Source organism: Blastocystis sp. subtype 4, assembly GCF_000743755.1.
Source record: "Blastocystis sp. subtype 4 strain WR1 chromosome Unknown seqid_0082, whole genome shotgun sequence".
Classification (NCBI taxonomy): domain Eukaryota; class Bigyra; order Opalinata; family Blastocystidae; genus Blastocystis; species Blastocystis sp. subtype 4.
Genome location: NW_014569465.1, coordinates 48,142 through 62,236, shown reverse-complemented (window position 1 = coordinate 62,236; position 14,095 = coordinate 48,142). Strand labels below are relative to the sequence as shown.

General features: G+C 40.1%; 10 protein-coding genes across 10 annotated transcripts; 6 read left to right on the top strand and 4 right to left on the bottom strand.

Annotated features, from left to right (window-relative positions):
• Positions 1-114: 114 nt before the first annotated feature.
• On the bottom strand, positions 115-1,336 carry JH06_2522 (hypothetical protein; the record flags this gene model as incomplete). The annotated part of the gene is made up of 8 exons (XM_014672612.1): positions 115-240; positions 269-387; positions 418-661; positions 690-848; positions 879-944; positions 977-1,084; positions 1,126-1,203; positions 1,241-1,336. 8 exons carry the CDS (start codon positions 1,334-1,336, stop codon positions 115-117), a joined length of 996 nt encoding a protein of 331 aa, XP_014528098.1.
• A 41-nt stretch (positions 1,337-1,377) lies between these two features.
• JH06_2521 (family tRNA rRNA methyltransferase-like protein) lies at positions 1,378-2,080 on the bottom strand (the record flags this gene model as incomplete). The annotated part of the gene is made up of 3 exons (XM_014672611.1): positions 1,378-1,689; positions 1,721-1,933; positions 1,964-2,080. 3 exons carry the CDS (start codon positions 2,078-2,080, stop codon positions 1,378-1,380), a joined length of 642 nt encoding a protein of 213 aa, XP_014528097.1.
• A 191-nt stretch (positions 2,081-2,271) lies between these two features.
• JH06_2520 (hypothetical protein) lies at positions 2,272-3,209 on the top strand (the record flags this gene model as incomplete). The annotated part of the gene is made up of 4 exons (XM_014672610.1): positions 2,272-2,442; positions 2,474-2,661; positions 2,690-3,029; positions 3,060-3,209. 4 exons carry the CDS (start codon positions 2,272-2,274, stop codon positions 3,207-3,209), a joined length of 849 nt encoding a protein of 282 aa, XP_014528096.1.
• A 298-nt stretch (positions 3,210-3,507) lies between these two features.
• Positions 3,508-5,938, top strand: JH06_2519 (chromatin remodeling complex DNA-dep ATPase; the record flags this gene model as incomplete). The annotated part of the gene is made up of 14 exons (XM_014672609.1): positions 3,508-3,627; positions 3,661-3,695; positions 3,726-3,860; positions 3,892-4,101; positions 4,132-4,225; positions 4,256-4,456; positions 4,486-4,739; positions 4,769-4,900; positions 4,930-4,981; positions 5,012-5,101; positions 5,132-5,341; positions 5,372-5,439; positions 5,470-5,692; positions 5,723-5,938. The coding sequence occupies 14 exons, from the start codon at positions 3,508-3,510 to the stop codon at positions 5,936-5,938; spliced, it is 2,040 nt and encodes a 679-aa protein (XP_014528095.1).
• Positions 5,939-7,650: 1,712 nt separating this feature from the next.
• Positions 7,651-9,493, top strand: JH06_2518 (peptidase C1A family protein; the record flags this gene model as incomplete). Its single annotated transcript, XM_014672608.1, has 4 exons — positions 7,651-7,793; positions 7,823-8,423; positions 8,455-8,584; positions 8,649-9,493. The coding sequence occupies 4 exons, from the start codon at positions 7,651-7,653 to the stop codon at positions 9,491-9,493; spliced, it is 1,719 nt and encodes a 572-aa protein (XP_014528094.1).
• Positions 9,494-10,427: 934 nt separating this feature from the next.
• Positions 10,428-10,775, top strand: JH06_2517 (ubiquitin-conjugating enzyme family protein; the record flags this gene model as incomplete). Its single annotated transcript, XM_014672607.1, has 3 exons — positions 10,428-10,472; positions 10,505-10,636; positions 10,668-10,775. 3 exons carry the CDS (start codon positions 10,428-10,430, stop codon positions 10,773-10,775), a joined length of 285 nt encoding a protein of 94 aa, XP_014528093.1.
• Positions 10,776-10,811: 36 nt separating this feature from the next.
• Positions 10,812-11,102, top strand: JH06_2516 (hypothetical protein; the record flags this gene model as incomplete). Its single annotated transcript, XM_014672606.1, has 2 exons — positions 10,812-10,952; positions 10,986-11,102. The coding sequence occupies 2 exons, from the start codon at positions 10,812-10,814 to the stop codon at positions 11,100-11,102; spliced, it is 258 nt and encodes an 85-aa protein (XP_014528092.1).
• JH06_2515 (mitochondrial carrier protein) lies at positions 11,044-12,060 on the bottom strand (the record flags this gene model as incomplete). Its single annotated transcript, XM_014672605.1, has 5 exons — positions 11,044-11,527; positions 11,557-11,658; positions 11,688-11,815; positions 11,845-11,916; positions 11,947-12,060. The coding sequence occupies 5 exons, from the start codon at positions 12,058-12,060 to the stop codon at positions 11,044-11,046; spliced, it is 900 nt and encodes a 299-aa protein (XP_014528091.1).
• A 126-nt stretch (positions 12,061-12,186) lies between these two features.
• Positions 12,187-13,454, bottom strand: JH06_2514 (protein disulfide isomerase; the record flags this gene model as incomplete). Its single annotated transcript, XM_014672604.1, has 5 exons — positions 12,187-12,959; positions 12,990-13,165; positions 13,200-13,264; positions 13,297-13,383; positions 13,416-13,454. 5 exons carry the CDS (start codon positions 13,452-13,454, stop codon positions 12,187-12,189), a joined length of 1,140 nt encoding a protein of 379 aa, XP_014528090.1.
• Positions 13,455-13,737: 283 nt separating this feature from the next.
• Positions 13,738-14,024, top strand: JH06_2513 (40S ribosomal protein S23; the record flags this gene model as incomplete). The annotated part of the gene is made up of 3 exons (XM_014672603.1): positions 13,738-13,748; positions 13,828-13,897; positions 13,932-14,024. 3 exons carry the CDS (start codon positions 13,738-13,740, stop codon positions 14,022-14,024), a joined length of 174 nt encoding a protein of 57 aa, XP_014528089.1.
• Between the last annotated feature and the right edge of the window lie 71 nt (positions 14,025-14,095).

Below are 14,095 nucleotides of genomic sequence, written 5' to 3'. Positions count from 1 at the left end.
CTCAATAATGATCTGGGGATATTGTTGACTTCGTGATCCTTCGGCACTATAGTGTTTCTCATTTTCATATTCGACTAAACAGAAAGATAGGATTTGACAATAAACAAGAGAAAGCTAGTCAAACGTAATTCGTTTGTTTTCTTTAGGTGCTGTCGGATCAATATGAATTCGCATCTTTTCTTTTGATTCCTTTTGTGCTGCCCAAGAAGGATGTTCTGGCATCTTCGACTCTTCCTTTTCCTAGATCATAGAAATGCAAAAGAAATACCTTTGTTTGTGGTTTCTGTTTCTCTACTCTCTTTGAACTCTTCACACCTGCAGTCTTCTTGGAACCCTTCATTCGTTCCTTCGTTACTTCTTCTGAAGCATCTCCTCTCTGCACCTTTTCTACAATTTACAGGCTAAACAGATTTCTACCACGAATTCGATCAGGAAGCTCCATTCCCATCAAGGCTTTTCGAGCCGCCTCCTTTCGACTGCTTGACGATGCTGAACCCATTCTACTGCCACTATTCAACGATGTAATAAATTGAGAAGATTTGGTCTCCGCTTCTTTCATAATCCGATACTCGGCAGCACGCCGCTGCTTTCTAGTCATTTCTTCCAACTTCAGTGGTCGCTTCTTTTCATCTTGTAGCACTTCTTTTGAGGAGGTTTGAATCTACATGAGAGAAGTCTGTTACATATACAGCTTCTTTTGCTACCGATTCAATACTGTCTACATCAACAACATGACGAGGAATACTCTTTAGTTGATGCATTTTCTCTACAAACACACGCATCAAACGCGAATCAATTAGAAGATCTTGACATCGCTTCTTATCTTCGTCAATCGGTTTTTGATAGTTCTACCACTAAATGGTCATAAGCATAGCCACCTTTGGTTCTTCGATCATCAACAGTATTGGAAGCATATGTTTCGCAACCGCAAATATATCCATCGACTACCATTATCAGTCCTCTCTACTATCTGTACTTCAAGCATTTCAATCATCTTGTTAACACTTTCAATTTTCTTTTCATCCAGGGGTTCCGTTTCTATATCCCAATTAGTACCAATTCCGAATTCACACCACCACAAAACCTACTTTTCAATTTCTCTAGGAGTTCTCTTTGTTTTCGCACCTGAAACATTCGTGCCCTTTTAATCGTTCGAATTAGTTGAACTACACAAGAACGTGGATTCTCAGCAGCAACGGGAATCTATAAGAATAAATCGGCCAACAATTGGTAATAGTACAATTCGATGACTGTTACATCGAAGTTCATCGTTGGCCCGATAAAGAGAGAGATACCAATTAGGACCATGCACTTGTCTTTCTTTTGGATCACTCATTTCAAAGAAAGTGAGTAGTGATACAAGTCAACAAACAAGTATTACTCATCAACTAAAGGACCCATCAATTCGACATCTTCTTCTCCCTCTTCACGTTTTTTTCTCCGTTCTTCAGTTAATTGGACTTCCTCTTCAGTTCGCTCTCTATCTTTCCCCGTAACAAATGACTCAACAACATATTTTGCACGTTCTGTCTCCCGTTCTGCTTCTTCGTAGCCAGCCCAAGTCGAGAAATGATGCATCACAATCGAGGAAGCCACATTTACATTTAAAGAAGCTGTTCCATGTCCATACTGAGGAATATAAACAAAATGATCACATGCAGCAATCTGTTTCTCATTCATCCCTGCTCCCTACACTTCATTCCCAACTCCATTCATCTACCTCATTTCCCATCATGATTGCTGTGTCTCCTCGGAATGGATGTGTACGAATATCCACTGCTTGAGGTACTAACTCCACACCACAAAGGGTGATTCCTTTTTGATGAAACCATTCCTGAGCCTCTTCCAGTGTTCCGAATTTCCGGATTTTGATATGGTGGGCAGTTCCATGAGAACCATGAAGAAAGAGTTTGGGCTGGCCCACGATAATCACCTACAATTCATATATACTTCACATTCACACTTCTTTCATACCAAAGGCACATGCACTACGCAGCATGTTACCAATATTGTGGTTCTTGGAAATGTTGGTAATGACAAGGTATCCTTCAGGTTTTCGAGGTGCTTCCGTTGACGACATTGCGATTGTAGATATGAATCAAGGAGTCTCTTTTGGCATGTGCAAAAATCGAACCTCCAACTCCTCTTAATAGAAGATAGGGTGGTCTGTTTATTTGATAATTACACTTGAATTGAGATTAGAAAATAGTGAACCTTGTACCGAGTACAAAGATTGTTTCTCTACCATAATCGTTCCTAGAGAATTGAATCATGGAACTTCATGGGAGAGCAAAGAACATTGGACTTACACCCGATTCTAGAAGTCCCCTTTCACCCCAGTCCAATGACAGTCGAGAAATCAAGGAAGTATGGTGTTACAATTTGGATAATGAGATGAACTCTATTATGCAAGCTGCGACTCGGTATCCGTTTATCGGCATGGTTCTTCGTTGTGTGGAGATGTGAGACATAGGATACGGAATTTCCTGGAATCTGCTTTTATTCCAAGGACAAGCAAGCTTCCTTTTTTGAATATGGCATTATTCGTGAGAATGTGAACAATCTGAAACTCATTCAACTGGGGATTACTTTCTGTTCTGTCGATGGTGTTATTGCAGATGATTGCCCTATTTGGCAATTCAACTTTCGATTTGATCCCTCGTAGTCGTTTCTCGTTGTTTTCATATAGAGTTGATGTCTTCAATGCTGAGTCGATGCAACTTCTTGAGATGGCTGGAGTTGATTTCAAAGCACATGCTACAAAAGGTATCGAACCTCGTCGTTTTGGCGAATTGATTACGATGTCAGGCTTGATATTGTCTCCTTCCATCACTTGGATCACCTTTCACGGAATCTATGATTTTGCGTATTTTGTCCACATTCTCATGGGTTCTGACCTGCCTGCCTCTTACGAGGAATTTGACACCATTCGACGAGTCTATTTTCCTCATGTGTACGATGTAAAAGCCTTATGCATGGAGTGTAGGGAGTTGAGTGGAGGGCTAAATCGAATTGCCCAGCAAATGAATGTGTGTATTAGAATTGTAATTGATATATAGGTGGATCGAGTAGGAACAGCTCACCAGTCGGGAAGTGATAGTCGAGTTACCATAGAGACATTCTTTCGAATTCGTAAGATGTTTTTTGCTGATGGGATTCGTCCTCAATTTGATGGATTATTATATGGTGTGCCTGCTGTGAAATCATAGGTTTGTTTAGAGGATGTGTACTATTGCCTTGGCTGTTTGTTTGAATCAAGAGGGAGTTTTGGCGGGTTTCTTTTACAATACATTTGAATGAGTCAGACATCCATTGTGCAGTTTTTCAAACCTAAACAGCCTAGCTCTGCTACTATCCAACCTATTAAAGGCCAGGGTTACAATAGTCCCACTTCAGTCATTGACGACTCTATGTTCGATAATCCTGTTAGATCACCAGCTAACAGTGTCGATGAACTGTAGGATAATGTTGAATGACTGGGTTGTATGGATGACGATGTTTAGGGAGATGTCTGTCAGAAATACACCGCATTCAGATGACCGAAGTGCAGAAAGTGAGATTCCGGAAGAAGGCGAGTTGGAGAATGGAAAGGGGGTTGTGGATGAGACTATTGATGATGAATTTCGTGTATTCAGCTGTAAAGGATTGACTGATGTGTAGAAATGGGCAAAGGAAAAAGAGGTGGCATCTTCCGTGTTCGTGAAAAGGACCGTGATAACTTGTAGGGAAGTAAATCAACAGAATATGAAACTCCTTGTTAATAAAGCTGTGACATTTGTGGAAGAGATGCAAAAGCAGATTGACTCGAGTGATGATTCGAAGGCTACCTTTGTACAACCCAAATCCTTGGTTGGTGGCAAGTATCAGAACAATGGAATGGTGATGAAGTAGATTGTTGCCTCATCAACTCCAGGGAATTGACTGGATGCGAAAACTCTTTGAAAACGGTTCTCATGGCATGCTAGCTGATGAGATGGGGTTAGGGAAAACACTCCAAGTGATTGGGTTATTTGCCTTTCTGCGTGAAGCAGGTGTTTGGGGACCTGTTTTGATCATCGCGCCTCTTAGCACTTTAGGTAATTGGATGGATGAATTGAAAAAGTGATTGCGTTCTCATCCTGTTATCTGTAGATGGTGTCCAACAATTCCAACTATGAAGTTTCATGGAGACAAAGAAGAACGCAAACGCCTTCGGAAAGAGTATCTTGAAAAGCCACAGTCATTTGTACTGTTGGAAATATGATATGATATGTAGATGGATGAAAAGGTGATTGTAACGTCATATGAAATGATTCGAATGGAATCGAATCTCTTTGACAAACGAGAATGGTTTTACATTGTGGTAGACGAGGGACATCGGTTAAAGAATAACGAATGTCAGTTAATGCAATGTCTCTTCACCTTTGCTCATAATCCAGCAACATCGAGATTGATTCTTACTGGAACACCTCTTCAGGTATCACTCATAAGTGAGATCAAGAATAGAATAATTTGAAAGAGTTATGGTCATTGTTGAACTTCCTTCTTCCAGATGTATTTAGTTCAGCCGCAGACTTCCTTAAATGGTTTGATTTCAATGCATCTTCGTCAGAACTGCTCAAAACAGAGATTCTAAACACATTGAGAAAAGTGATTTCGCCCTTCTTCCTGCGTCGTGTTAAGAGTGATATCGATGTATGGCTTCCCAGAAAACGAGAGATATGTGTGTATGTGGAGATGACGGAGCGAGAGAAAGAAATGTACATTGTGGTTAGCTTCAGGGATATAGATATGATATTGTGTTGAGTGATGATGGTCGCTACGAGCAGCTGCTAGAATCCAAGAATCTACGTCTGAAGTCGCAATCCCGTCAATTCCGAATGCAGATTCTACGTCAATTGATAAGTCATCCATTCAATGTGTAGGTAAAGAATAATGGATTGAGTATAGATACGAGGAAAAGTGTGGGGATACCTTCATAACCAATGAAACTGTTATCACTGTACGTTTCATGAACATGATTAAGCATTAGAGTAGTAGCAAACTTACAGTGTTGGATACAATGTTGAAGGAGTGGATTCCCGCAGGACATCGTGTGCTAGTGTTTGTTCAGTTTATTGAAGTGATGATGAATGCTGGGAGTGAATAATAGACTCTTCATTTGCTTGAAGACTACTGTATGTATCGTCAATACAAATATTGCTATATTCACGGTACAACAACACAAGAAGAGCGGGATGCATCGATACATTCATTCAACAGTGATTCTTCAATTCCCGTGTTTTTGTTAACGACACGGTCAGGAGGGTTGGGTATCAATTTGAGTACAGCGGACACAGTGGTATTGTATGATAGTGATTGGGTATTTGAAAATGCATGTAATAATGGGTAGAACCCTCAGATGGATATTCAAGCAATGGATAGAGCACATCGCCTGGGTCAGACACGTGATATTGCGGTGTATTGGATGAGTGGACTTCTGACGTGTAGATATCGATTAATCACACTGAATACAATTGATATGCAATTGATGAAGGTTGCCGAAGAGAAGAGGAAGTTGGAACGAATTGTGACACATCATGAAAGGAAAGTGGGAATGAATGTGATGAATAAGATACAGTCACCTCAGTTAAAGCGATTATCCTTTGATGAATATGTGAAGTTGGCAAGAACCGATGCCTTTGCAGGAAGAGATGGAACGAAACCAATCACTGTTTGGAATGGATGAAAGAATGAAGAGTAGGTGAAACAAGTTGAGTTCTTGGCAAAGAATCATGCAACAGGAGAAATCCCGGATAAGGGAGATGGGTATGAAGTTATAGCCTGTTCTGTTGGGGACTCTATGTTTGGAAGTGTGAATGAGAATGGGACCGAAGTGGGGAAACGAAAGCCTGTCGAGAAACAAAAGCGATCGGTAGGGACAAGAGAGACTCGAGGTAGAAAGCGAAGGCGTGTGTAATCGTACGGTTATTTGGATAGAAATGTACTCTTCGTTCTTTTGCCATTGTTTGTTAGATAATTGATGTCATCAACTGCAGAAACAAGTTCGGAACCAGTAATCTATTCACCTGATGATTATATAATGATATAGATTGTGGTAGTACAATCTTCTCACGAAGAGGATATGGCTCCCGATCTTCTTCAAAAGAAAGTAAAAGAGCTCCAGGAAGAAAACACTAAACTGAGATCTACTTTAGAATCGAGAGAATTGATCTTGAACCGATGTTTTGATGTTATTGATGATATGAGTGTATGTCAAGATTTTGACGAAGATAAGGCAGAAATTATGATCTATTACAAGAATGTTCTTGTACCTTTAGTAATTGTCTATAACTGTAGAATAATACATATCTTAAGAAGTGGCAGCAAAGTACAAAAACGAGCCCACTGCATATCCGAGAGTATTGGACTCCAACAACGAGAGTAAAGATTCTGAGAGAGTATCAGTGTAGAATTGTTATTCGATGACTTCTCTTCATACTGCTGCTGCCAATGTAACCAAGTCCAATGATTATTTCTTGAATCTTCTGCGTCTTGCTTCTTCTAGTCATGAACTTGATATTCCCGATCTTATGGGACGAAGTCCGTTGTTCTATGCTGCTCGTAAGATGAATTTCTATACTGTTAAGGAGTTGTTAAAGGAAGGCGCATCTCCTCATCTTTTGGATTATGCTGGGTAAGAAGAAATAGAATTAATTACATCTAGACAGAACTGCGTTGAATTTGCCTCGATGGCTATCCCTGTTAGCAATGAAAATAAGGAGAATAAACAACGCATAGTCACACTGCTCATTGAAGCAATGAAGTCAACCCCAATCTCACCAGAAGTGGCTCGGATCAATGAAGCTATTCGAGAGATGCGGTTACACCACACTTTCTCTCCTTTTGCAGCTCAACTTGGTTTAGGATCCTAGAAATGATAATCTGTAGCCAATTGTATTGTCATTCGGCAACGGGCCTTTTTTACCTTCTATTGCACAAAACAAGTTATAGATAATGGATATGTACTTACAAATCCAAGTTATTCGATTCAAACAGTTGAAATGGTATGCATGCTGTGTTTTTGTGAGTTAGTCTCCCAAAGCTAAATATGTCCATTATCAGTTATTTGAAGATGGAAAAGTGTTACTATTAGTCTATGAGTTAGTAGGGAGAGGGGGATTGATTTGAGTTATAGAACGATGATATTACGAAAGAACAACTAGAGGAAACTGTCAGTAATGCAATGAAAGTATGGACATGGAGCTATAGTGATGATTAGAATACATCATGTCAGTATCACACAGTAGAACAGGATCCATCTTTTGATTACCGGAAAGTAGCATTTTTCAGAAGTATCCACACTGAATGTGCTTCACCTAATCAGTGTGCATTGAATGTTCTCATGCAACTTCTTCGAGTCCGTAAGATATATCAAATGAATTCGATTCTAGTTACTGGTCATTCTGTATCTTATATCTTTGATAATTCTCAAATGGGCTTAGCTGTTTCTTCCGATGAAGATGGAGAGAAACTTGTATACTCTCATAATGACTTGTGGTAATTTCAAAGTCTTATGACAGATTTGTTTGTTGGATCAACTGTTCAGTGATTTTGGCTTATGACCTGAATAGAACAATATTATGGAATCTCAAATAATGACACGTAAGATCTCTGTTTTATGTAGAATCTATGGCGGAATGTATAATTCGACTAGTTCTCCTGTTTGCTGTAGTGTTTTCTTGGAAACCCGATGTGATTCGTGATGAACTTGTTCATGGTCCACGATCTTGGGAAATTATCAAGACTGAAGAGTTGCCAAAGAATTTTGATCTGTAGGTTTGTTTCTAGAGATTTATGATAGTCGTAATCTGGATGGAAAGAGTTATGTTTCTCTTGCGCGAAATCAGCACATCCCTCAGTACTGTGGTTCTTGTTGGGCTCATGCTGCCACTTCGTCCATTACCGATCGTCTCAAGTATATGACGAAGAATGTGTGGCCAGAACATGATCTGTCAATTCAGGTTATCTTATATTGTTCCGAAATTGACCATGGTTGTCATGGAGGTCTTCCCATTCACATTTATCAATACGCCAATGAGGTTGGTATTCCTGAGGAGGGTTGTCAGCGTTACGAAGCTCGTGACAACTCTACCTGTGATGATATTCACATTTGTCGAGACTGTGATAGTAGTGGTTGTCATCCTGTTTATAACTACACCAAGTACTATGTGGACGAATATGGTCATGTGGACGGAGTAGAGAACATCATGAAGGAAATCTACGCCCATGGTCCTGTCACTTGCAGTATTGATGTTCCTGACGATTTGCTGGAGTACAAAGGAGGTATCTATGAAGACAAGACAGGTATTGCCGGAGATGGTCATGATATTAGTGTGGTGGGTTGGGGCGAAGAGAACGGAATTCCCTATTGGATTGTGCGTAATTCATGGGGTACCTATTGGGTAAGCAAATCTCAGTATTGTAATTCTATAGGGAGAAGAAGGCTTCTTCAGGATTGTTCGAGGTAAGAACAACTTGGGAATAGAAGATGGTTGTACCTATGCCGTTCCTCGTATTCCTAAAGATATGGTTACAAATCGTATTCCTCGAGGTTTAGAGCGTCGTAAGCGATTCTTCCCAGAGTCTTGTCATGTGTGTAGGAATGAGGAATGAGATGTGAACTATAGGCAAAACAGAGCAATCCTATGTATTGTCACCTCTTCCTGTTTCCTATATCAAACCAGAAGAACTTCCTAAGTCTTATGATATTCGTAATATCGATGGCTTTAACTATGCTACCTGGGATAAGAATCAGCATATCCCTCAGTATTGTGGATCCTGCTGGGCTCAAGCAACATCTTCTTCTCTTTCAGATCGTATTGCGTTAGCTCGAAAGGGAGCATTCCCTACAATAGCACTATCAGAACAGGAACTGATCAATTGTAGTGGAGCTGGTAGCTGCCATGGAGGTTGTTCAAGTGCCGTCTGGGAGTATATTCGTAAAGAAGGTGTACCTGATCAGACATGTGCTATTTATGAAGCTAAGGATCTAGAGTGTACAGACATGAATCGCTGTAAGAATTGTTGGCCTGATCAACCTTGTTTTGCTGTGAAAGATTATCGTAGAGTGAAGGTATCAGAGTATGGATATGCTTATGGTGTTCAAGAGATGAAGGCTGAGATTTATGCTCGTGGTCCTATAACATGTCATATGGATGTATCACAGGACTTCTTGGATTATGAAGGAGGTATCTATATGGATCATGAAGAAGTGATGTTAGGAGGACATGCTATTGAAATTGCTGGATGGGGTATTAGTGAAGATGGCGTGGAGTATTGGATCTTAAGAAATAGTTGGGGTGAGTATTGGGGAGAACACGGTTGGGCGAGAGTTGAAATGCATAAGAATACTTTGTCTTTGGAGTCCTCATGCTCATGGGCAGTACCAATTATTGATTTCTTGGATGTTTGTTATGAAAGGAATCTTGTGATAGTGTGTCATAATAAAGATATCAATGAAGAGAAGAAATAATCTCTTTGAAAGCATGAGCAATCTCCTCACGGAATAAGTAGACGACAATAGCCAAAATGATTACCCAAATACTCTTTACAAAGGCATCATTCGGTCTCTCTCGTTTTCTACATCTTAATATCATGTAATTTACTCACTTCTCGACTACAGGCTTCGGCTCCTCCACAACAGGGGTTTCCTCTACTTCCTTTTCTATTCTTCATTCAATGCGCAATCAACAACCTTGCTTCTTACGCATCGCCTCTTCACGTTGCTTTTCACGACGTAGAGCTTCTGCACGTTTTAGTTCCTTCTTTGAAGGCATGAGACTAATCCTCTCTTCTTCCTTCTTTGGTTCTGCTTTCGCTTTCTTTCCCTTTTTGCTCTTCTTCTCTTCAGCTATCTTTACTTCTTCCTATTCCTTATTCTAACTCTCATAGTCCACTTGTTTCTTTTCTTCGGCTTTTCGTTTTTCTTCTTCCTGTTGTTTCCGTTTCATCTACGTTTAGATCCACAAACACTGACTACTTGCAACTTTTCCTGTTCTTCACGAGCCTTTTGACTCATCTTCATTCGCAATTCCTCCCTCTTTCTTCTTGCTGTTTCACTATGGATCAGCAGCAACTGACAACCAATACAGTGCATTCCAACCTTGTTCTGTCCATGGCTCCATTGGCGTAATATCGGATGTGTTATATGTTGCTTCCATTCTACCAGAATCTTTTTCGTTTCGATTCATTGACAGTACTGACTAAAATACTCCCAATTTCGGTATCTTAGGAGTTGGAAGTAATCATTTCTCTCTACATCTCTTTCGTTTTAAGTGTCCAAGATACAAATCAATTCATTCTTACTACAAATCATTCTTGTCAATCATGCCAAACGCCATTACAATGGGACGAATTAATAACGTAAACATAGGATTTTCGATTCATCAGAGTAGGACATTCAAAAGATGCGTCGTAATAATAGTCCCGAATTTACTGCTGCTCCACTTCCTGTAAGTTAGGATAAGATGGATTAATGGAGTAGGGAAATTTATTTGAATGGCACTTTACAATTCGTGGTCCAATTGATACTCCTTACGAGAACGGTATTTATCATGGAAAGATTATACTTCCTTCTAATTGGCCAATGAGTCCTCCAGATATATACTTTTTAACAGTACGATGTCGATCACAGGCTTCAGTTCTAGGAAAATGGTCGGTTTGTAATTAACAAGAAGATTTGTCTGACCATCACTTCGTTTCATAAAGATGAATGGGTCCCTTCGTGGAATTGTCCTCTTTCTAACCTTTTGTAACTCTTAGTTGAAAAGATTCTCCAGGCTGTTATTAGTATGTTTCCTATTCCCACTCCGGGAGCCATTGGTTCTATCGAGACTCCTGAGAATGAAATTCGCATTCTGGCAGAGCGATCTCACAGTTATGTTTGTCCCAAGTGCAAGGCAACGGAGAAGATACTCCCACCTCGACAGTGCGTTGTTTGTTCGAAAGAAGTTATATGATGTTAGGTGTGGAACGAAGTTGCTTTGGAGATATATTTAAGAAAGGTTTCATTTTGTGGTTCCTTTAATCAAAACAAAGAAACAACAACTCAGGAACTACAGAAGTCTGTCGTTGTAAGATGAGTCGATTCAGACCATCATAAACAATCATCATAACAGACATTGATGGGATCGTCTGCACCACACGCGGAGTGAGCCCTCTAAATAACCCTCGAATTCCTTCCTCCTTTTCGATCATTCGCAAACTCTGCAAAATGGGCTCCCGCGTATGTAACACTTGCTGCCGTGTTTTTACCAGATCAAACGGTGTTACCGCAGCTGATGTCATGATTCCGCCCATCGAGGCTGCTACCAGATTCTGGAGAACTGGCGAAATGTTGAGCGATGCAGTAGCATTCCGCAGATGCTCATAGACACTCCAATATACAGAAGAGAAGCAGATGTCCCGAAGAAGGAGTGGACGCAAACCGTGATAAAGAGAAGTGAAACCATGTACACGTGCTTCCTCCATAGTGTTGTGTAAAAGGAGACGCAGAGGCTGGGAACGACTTGATGATATACCATCCTCCAAACTTACTTTGCCCAGTACTGGGTTCGAATTCGGTCAATCGGAGAAGTTGCGAGACATGTAACAACCTGCGCACAACTGCTTGTGATGGCAGGAACAAAGGGAATCCATCTAGAATCGTAGAATCACAGAATAGCAACTTTGGATGATTTTCACAATAACTGTAAGCATAACGACGCAGTGTCTCAAACGTTGAATAGTAGATAGCACACGATGGGATACTGCAGGATAAAGAAACGAAATATCCCCTCCAGAAACCTCGAATTCCCTATATTGAAATGGAATAAGACCCAATACCTCAATTCGATAGATAGCCTTAATAGATTTTCCTAAAACACTTTCTCCTTTTGCAGAAACCTTTTGGAATAACTAAATCAAAGGGTTAATAATGTCGCTTACTTGCAACTGCACTTTGATAGTTTCACAAGGAACCATGACAAGTTGCGAAAAGGTTGATGCACAAGCAGACGACAAGGCACTATACTTGGCTGATGGAGCTTTACGAACACTCATAACGATCAACCTGACGATAAATAGAGTTTCTAAAGGAATCTAGATGCTAAACGTGAGATTCTATAATAATCTTCTTCTACAAACAAAATTGGGCCGGATTTGGGGCAACAAAAAAACAAAAATGGATCACAATTCCTCATTCTCAAATTCTACATCAAAATCCTTTGCAAATAATCGCAAAACGTTTTTATATACAATTTGATCTTCATCGTCCTGTTTACGTGATTCATCAAATGCTCGCCTCCATTCCTTCCAAATACCCTTCGATCCCTTCGTGAGAAGAAGATCATAAACAGACTGATAGATCTTTTGTTGATCGGAATCCGGAATTGCTTTGATTGCCTTTTGAATGGCATCTAATGTTGCTCTGTCATACGCATGGACTGACTTGAGTAGCTTTACCATTGATGAAACATATCCAGGGAACCAAACTGAAGAACCCTGACTATTGAGTGCATTTCCAGTCAGATCATTAATAAGGCTCAGCACACCCGATTCCAGCATCTGAGGCTCTGGTAGCTCTTCAGGTTGTGTTTCTTCCTCTTCCTCCTCTTCTTCGTCCTCCTCCTCTTCGAGATAAGTGACTCCAATCCTTTCGACTTCGTATTCATACTGGAATACTTCACCTCGAGTTAGAATTACAATTGCGGGAAAACGATCAATGGTGAGAGCAGCTGACAGAGTTGGTGAATACAGGAGATAATGGAAGTTTACTGAAGGATCTACCAAATACAAGTAAGCAAGATGTTTAATCATTTCAACTGCTCGATCGTTTGAATCGGTCGCTCGCCATATAAGAAGGACATTTGTTTGAGTTTGGTCTTCGAGAAGAGTCAAAAATTGGTTTGGAGCAATTGGAGTTACCAATTCCACTGGAACAGCCACCATTGTTGTAACATCTATATTATCACTATTCTATCGACTTCTACTTGCTGTATAAGCAATATAAGATACAACATGAGGAGCATCACGAGGACCATCATATGGGAAACCCATTTTTCTCTCAGAAGTGAAGATAGAAAGACTCGGATATCCCAAAACGAGATTGTCTTTACAAAATTGATTATATTCGACGCAATTGACTCTTCCAAACCTGATTCTAGGACTAGGTGTCAATAGTCCGAATCCAGATGACCTACAAATCCGTAAATGAATTGGCAATTTGCTGAAATGTAGGTGTATACCGTTTACAATGAGAACACCACTACAACTGATTTCGTTTTACCAACCAACTACTGTCGCATAAAACATAATAACCACCACATCACTTTCACTATTCATTTTCAACACCTCATCAGGTGTATATGAATTCACAGTAGTTGTCTACAGGTTATAAGGATCATCATATAAGAAACATAGGCGAATACAGCCGATAGTAAGTACAGAAAAAGCATTTGTGAGAATGGTGACTATCGTTTGTAGAATCGATTTCAAGAGTCAATTACACTGATCATTGTGTTTCTTCTATTCTCTTGTAATTCCATCTATTACAATTAAATGGTGTGTTGAATAGATTGCTATGTTGAATATCATCCTTCTTCATACATAAACCGATACATTATCGAATCTGGGCCAGATTAGGAAATCTCTATTTTCTTCTTAATAGATTGAATCTAGATCCATTTTGTTGTTTTCCTTAGAGATTATTCTTCTTCAAGTTAATCGCGTCTAACAAGAATGGGTAAGGGGTAGGTAGTTGATTCCTCGCTTCTCGTGGCTGATTTGAATCGGATTCTCATGTTCGAATTCCTAACCATCCTAAAATAGTAAACCTTGTGGTATTCGTGCTGCTCGTAAGCTTCGTGTGGTTCGTCGCAACGAAAGATGGGCTGATAAGGTGATTGCTTCTGGAAGACCTTTTAATTGTCTAGACTTACAAGAAGGGACACAACATTTCCTCAATTAAGGCTAACGTCCTTGGAGGAGCCACTATGGCTAAGGGTATTGTTCTTGAAAAGGTGTAGGTGTTGGACAAATTTAGATGATGGATAGTGGAGTAGAAGCTAAGCAGCCCAATTCAGCTATTCGTAAGTGC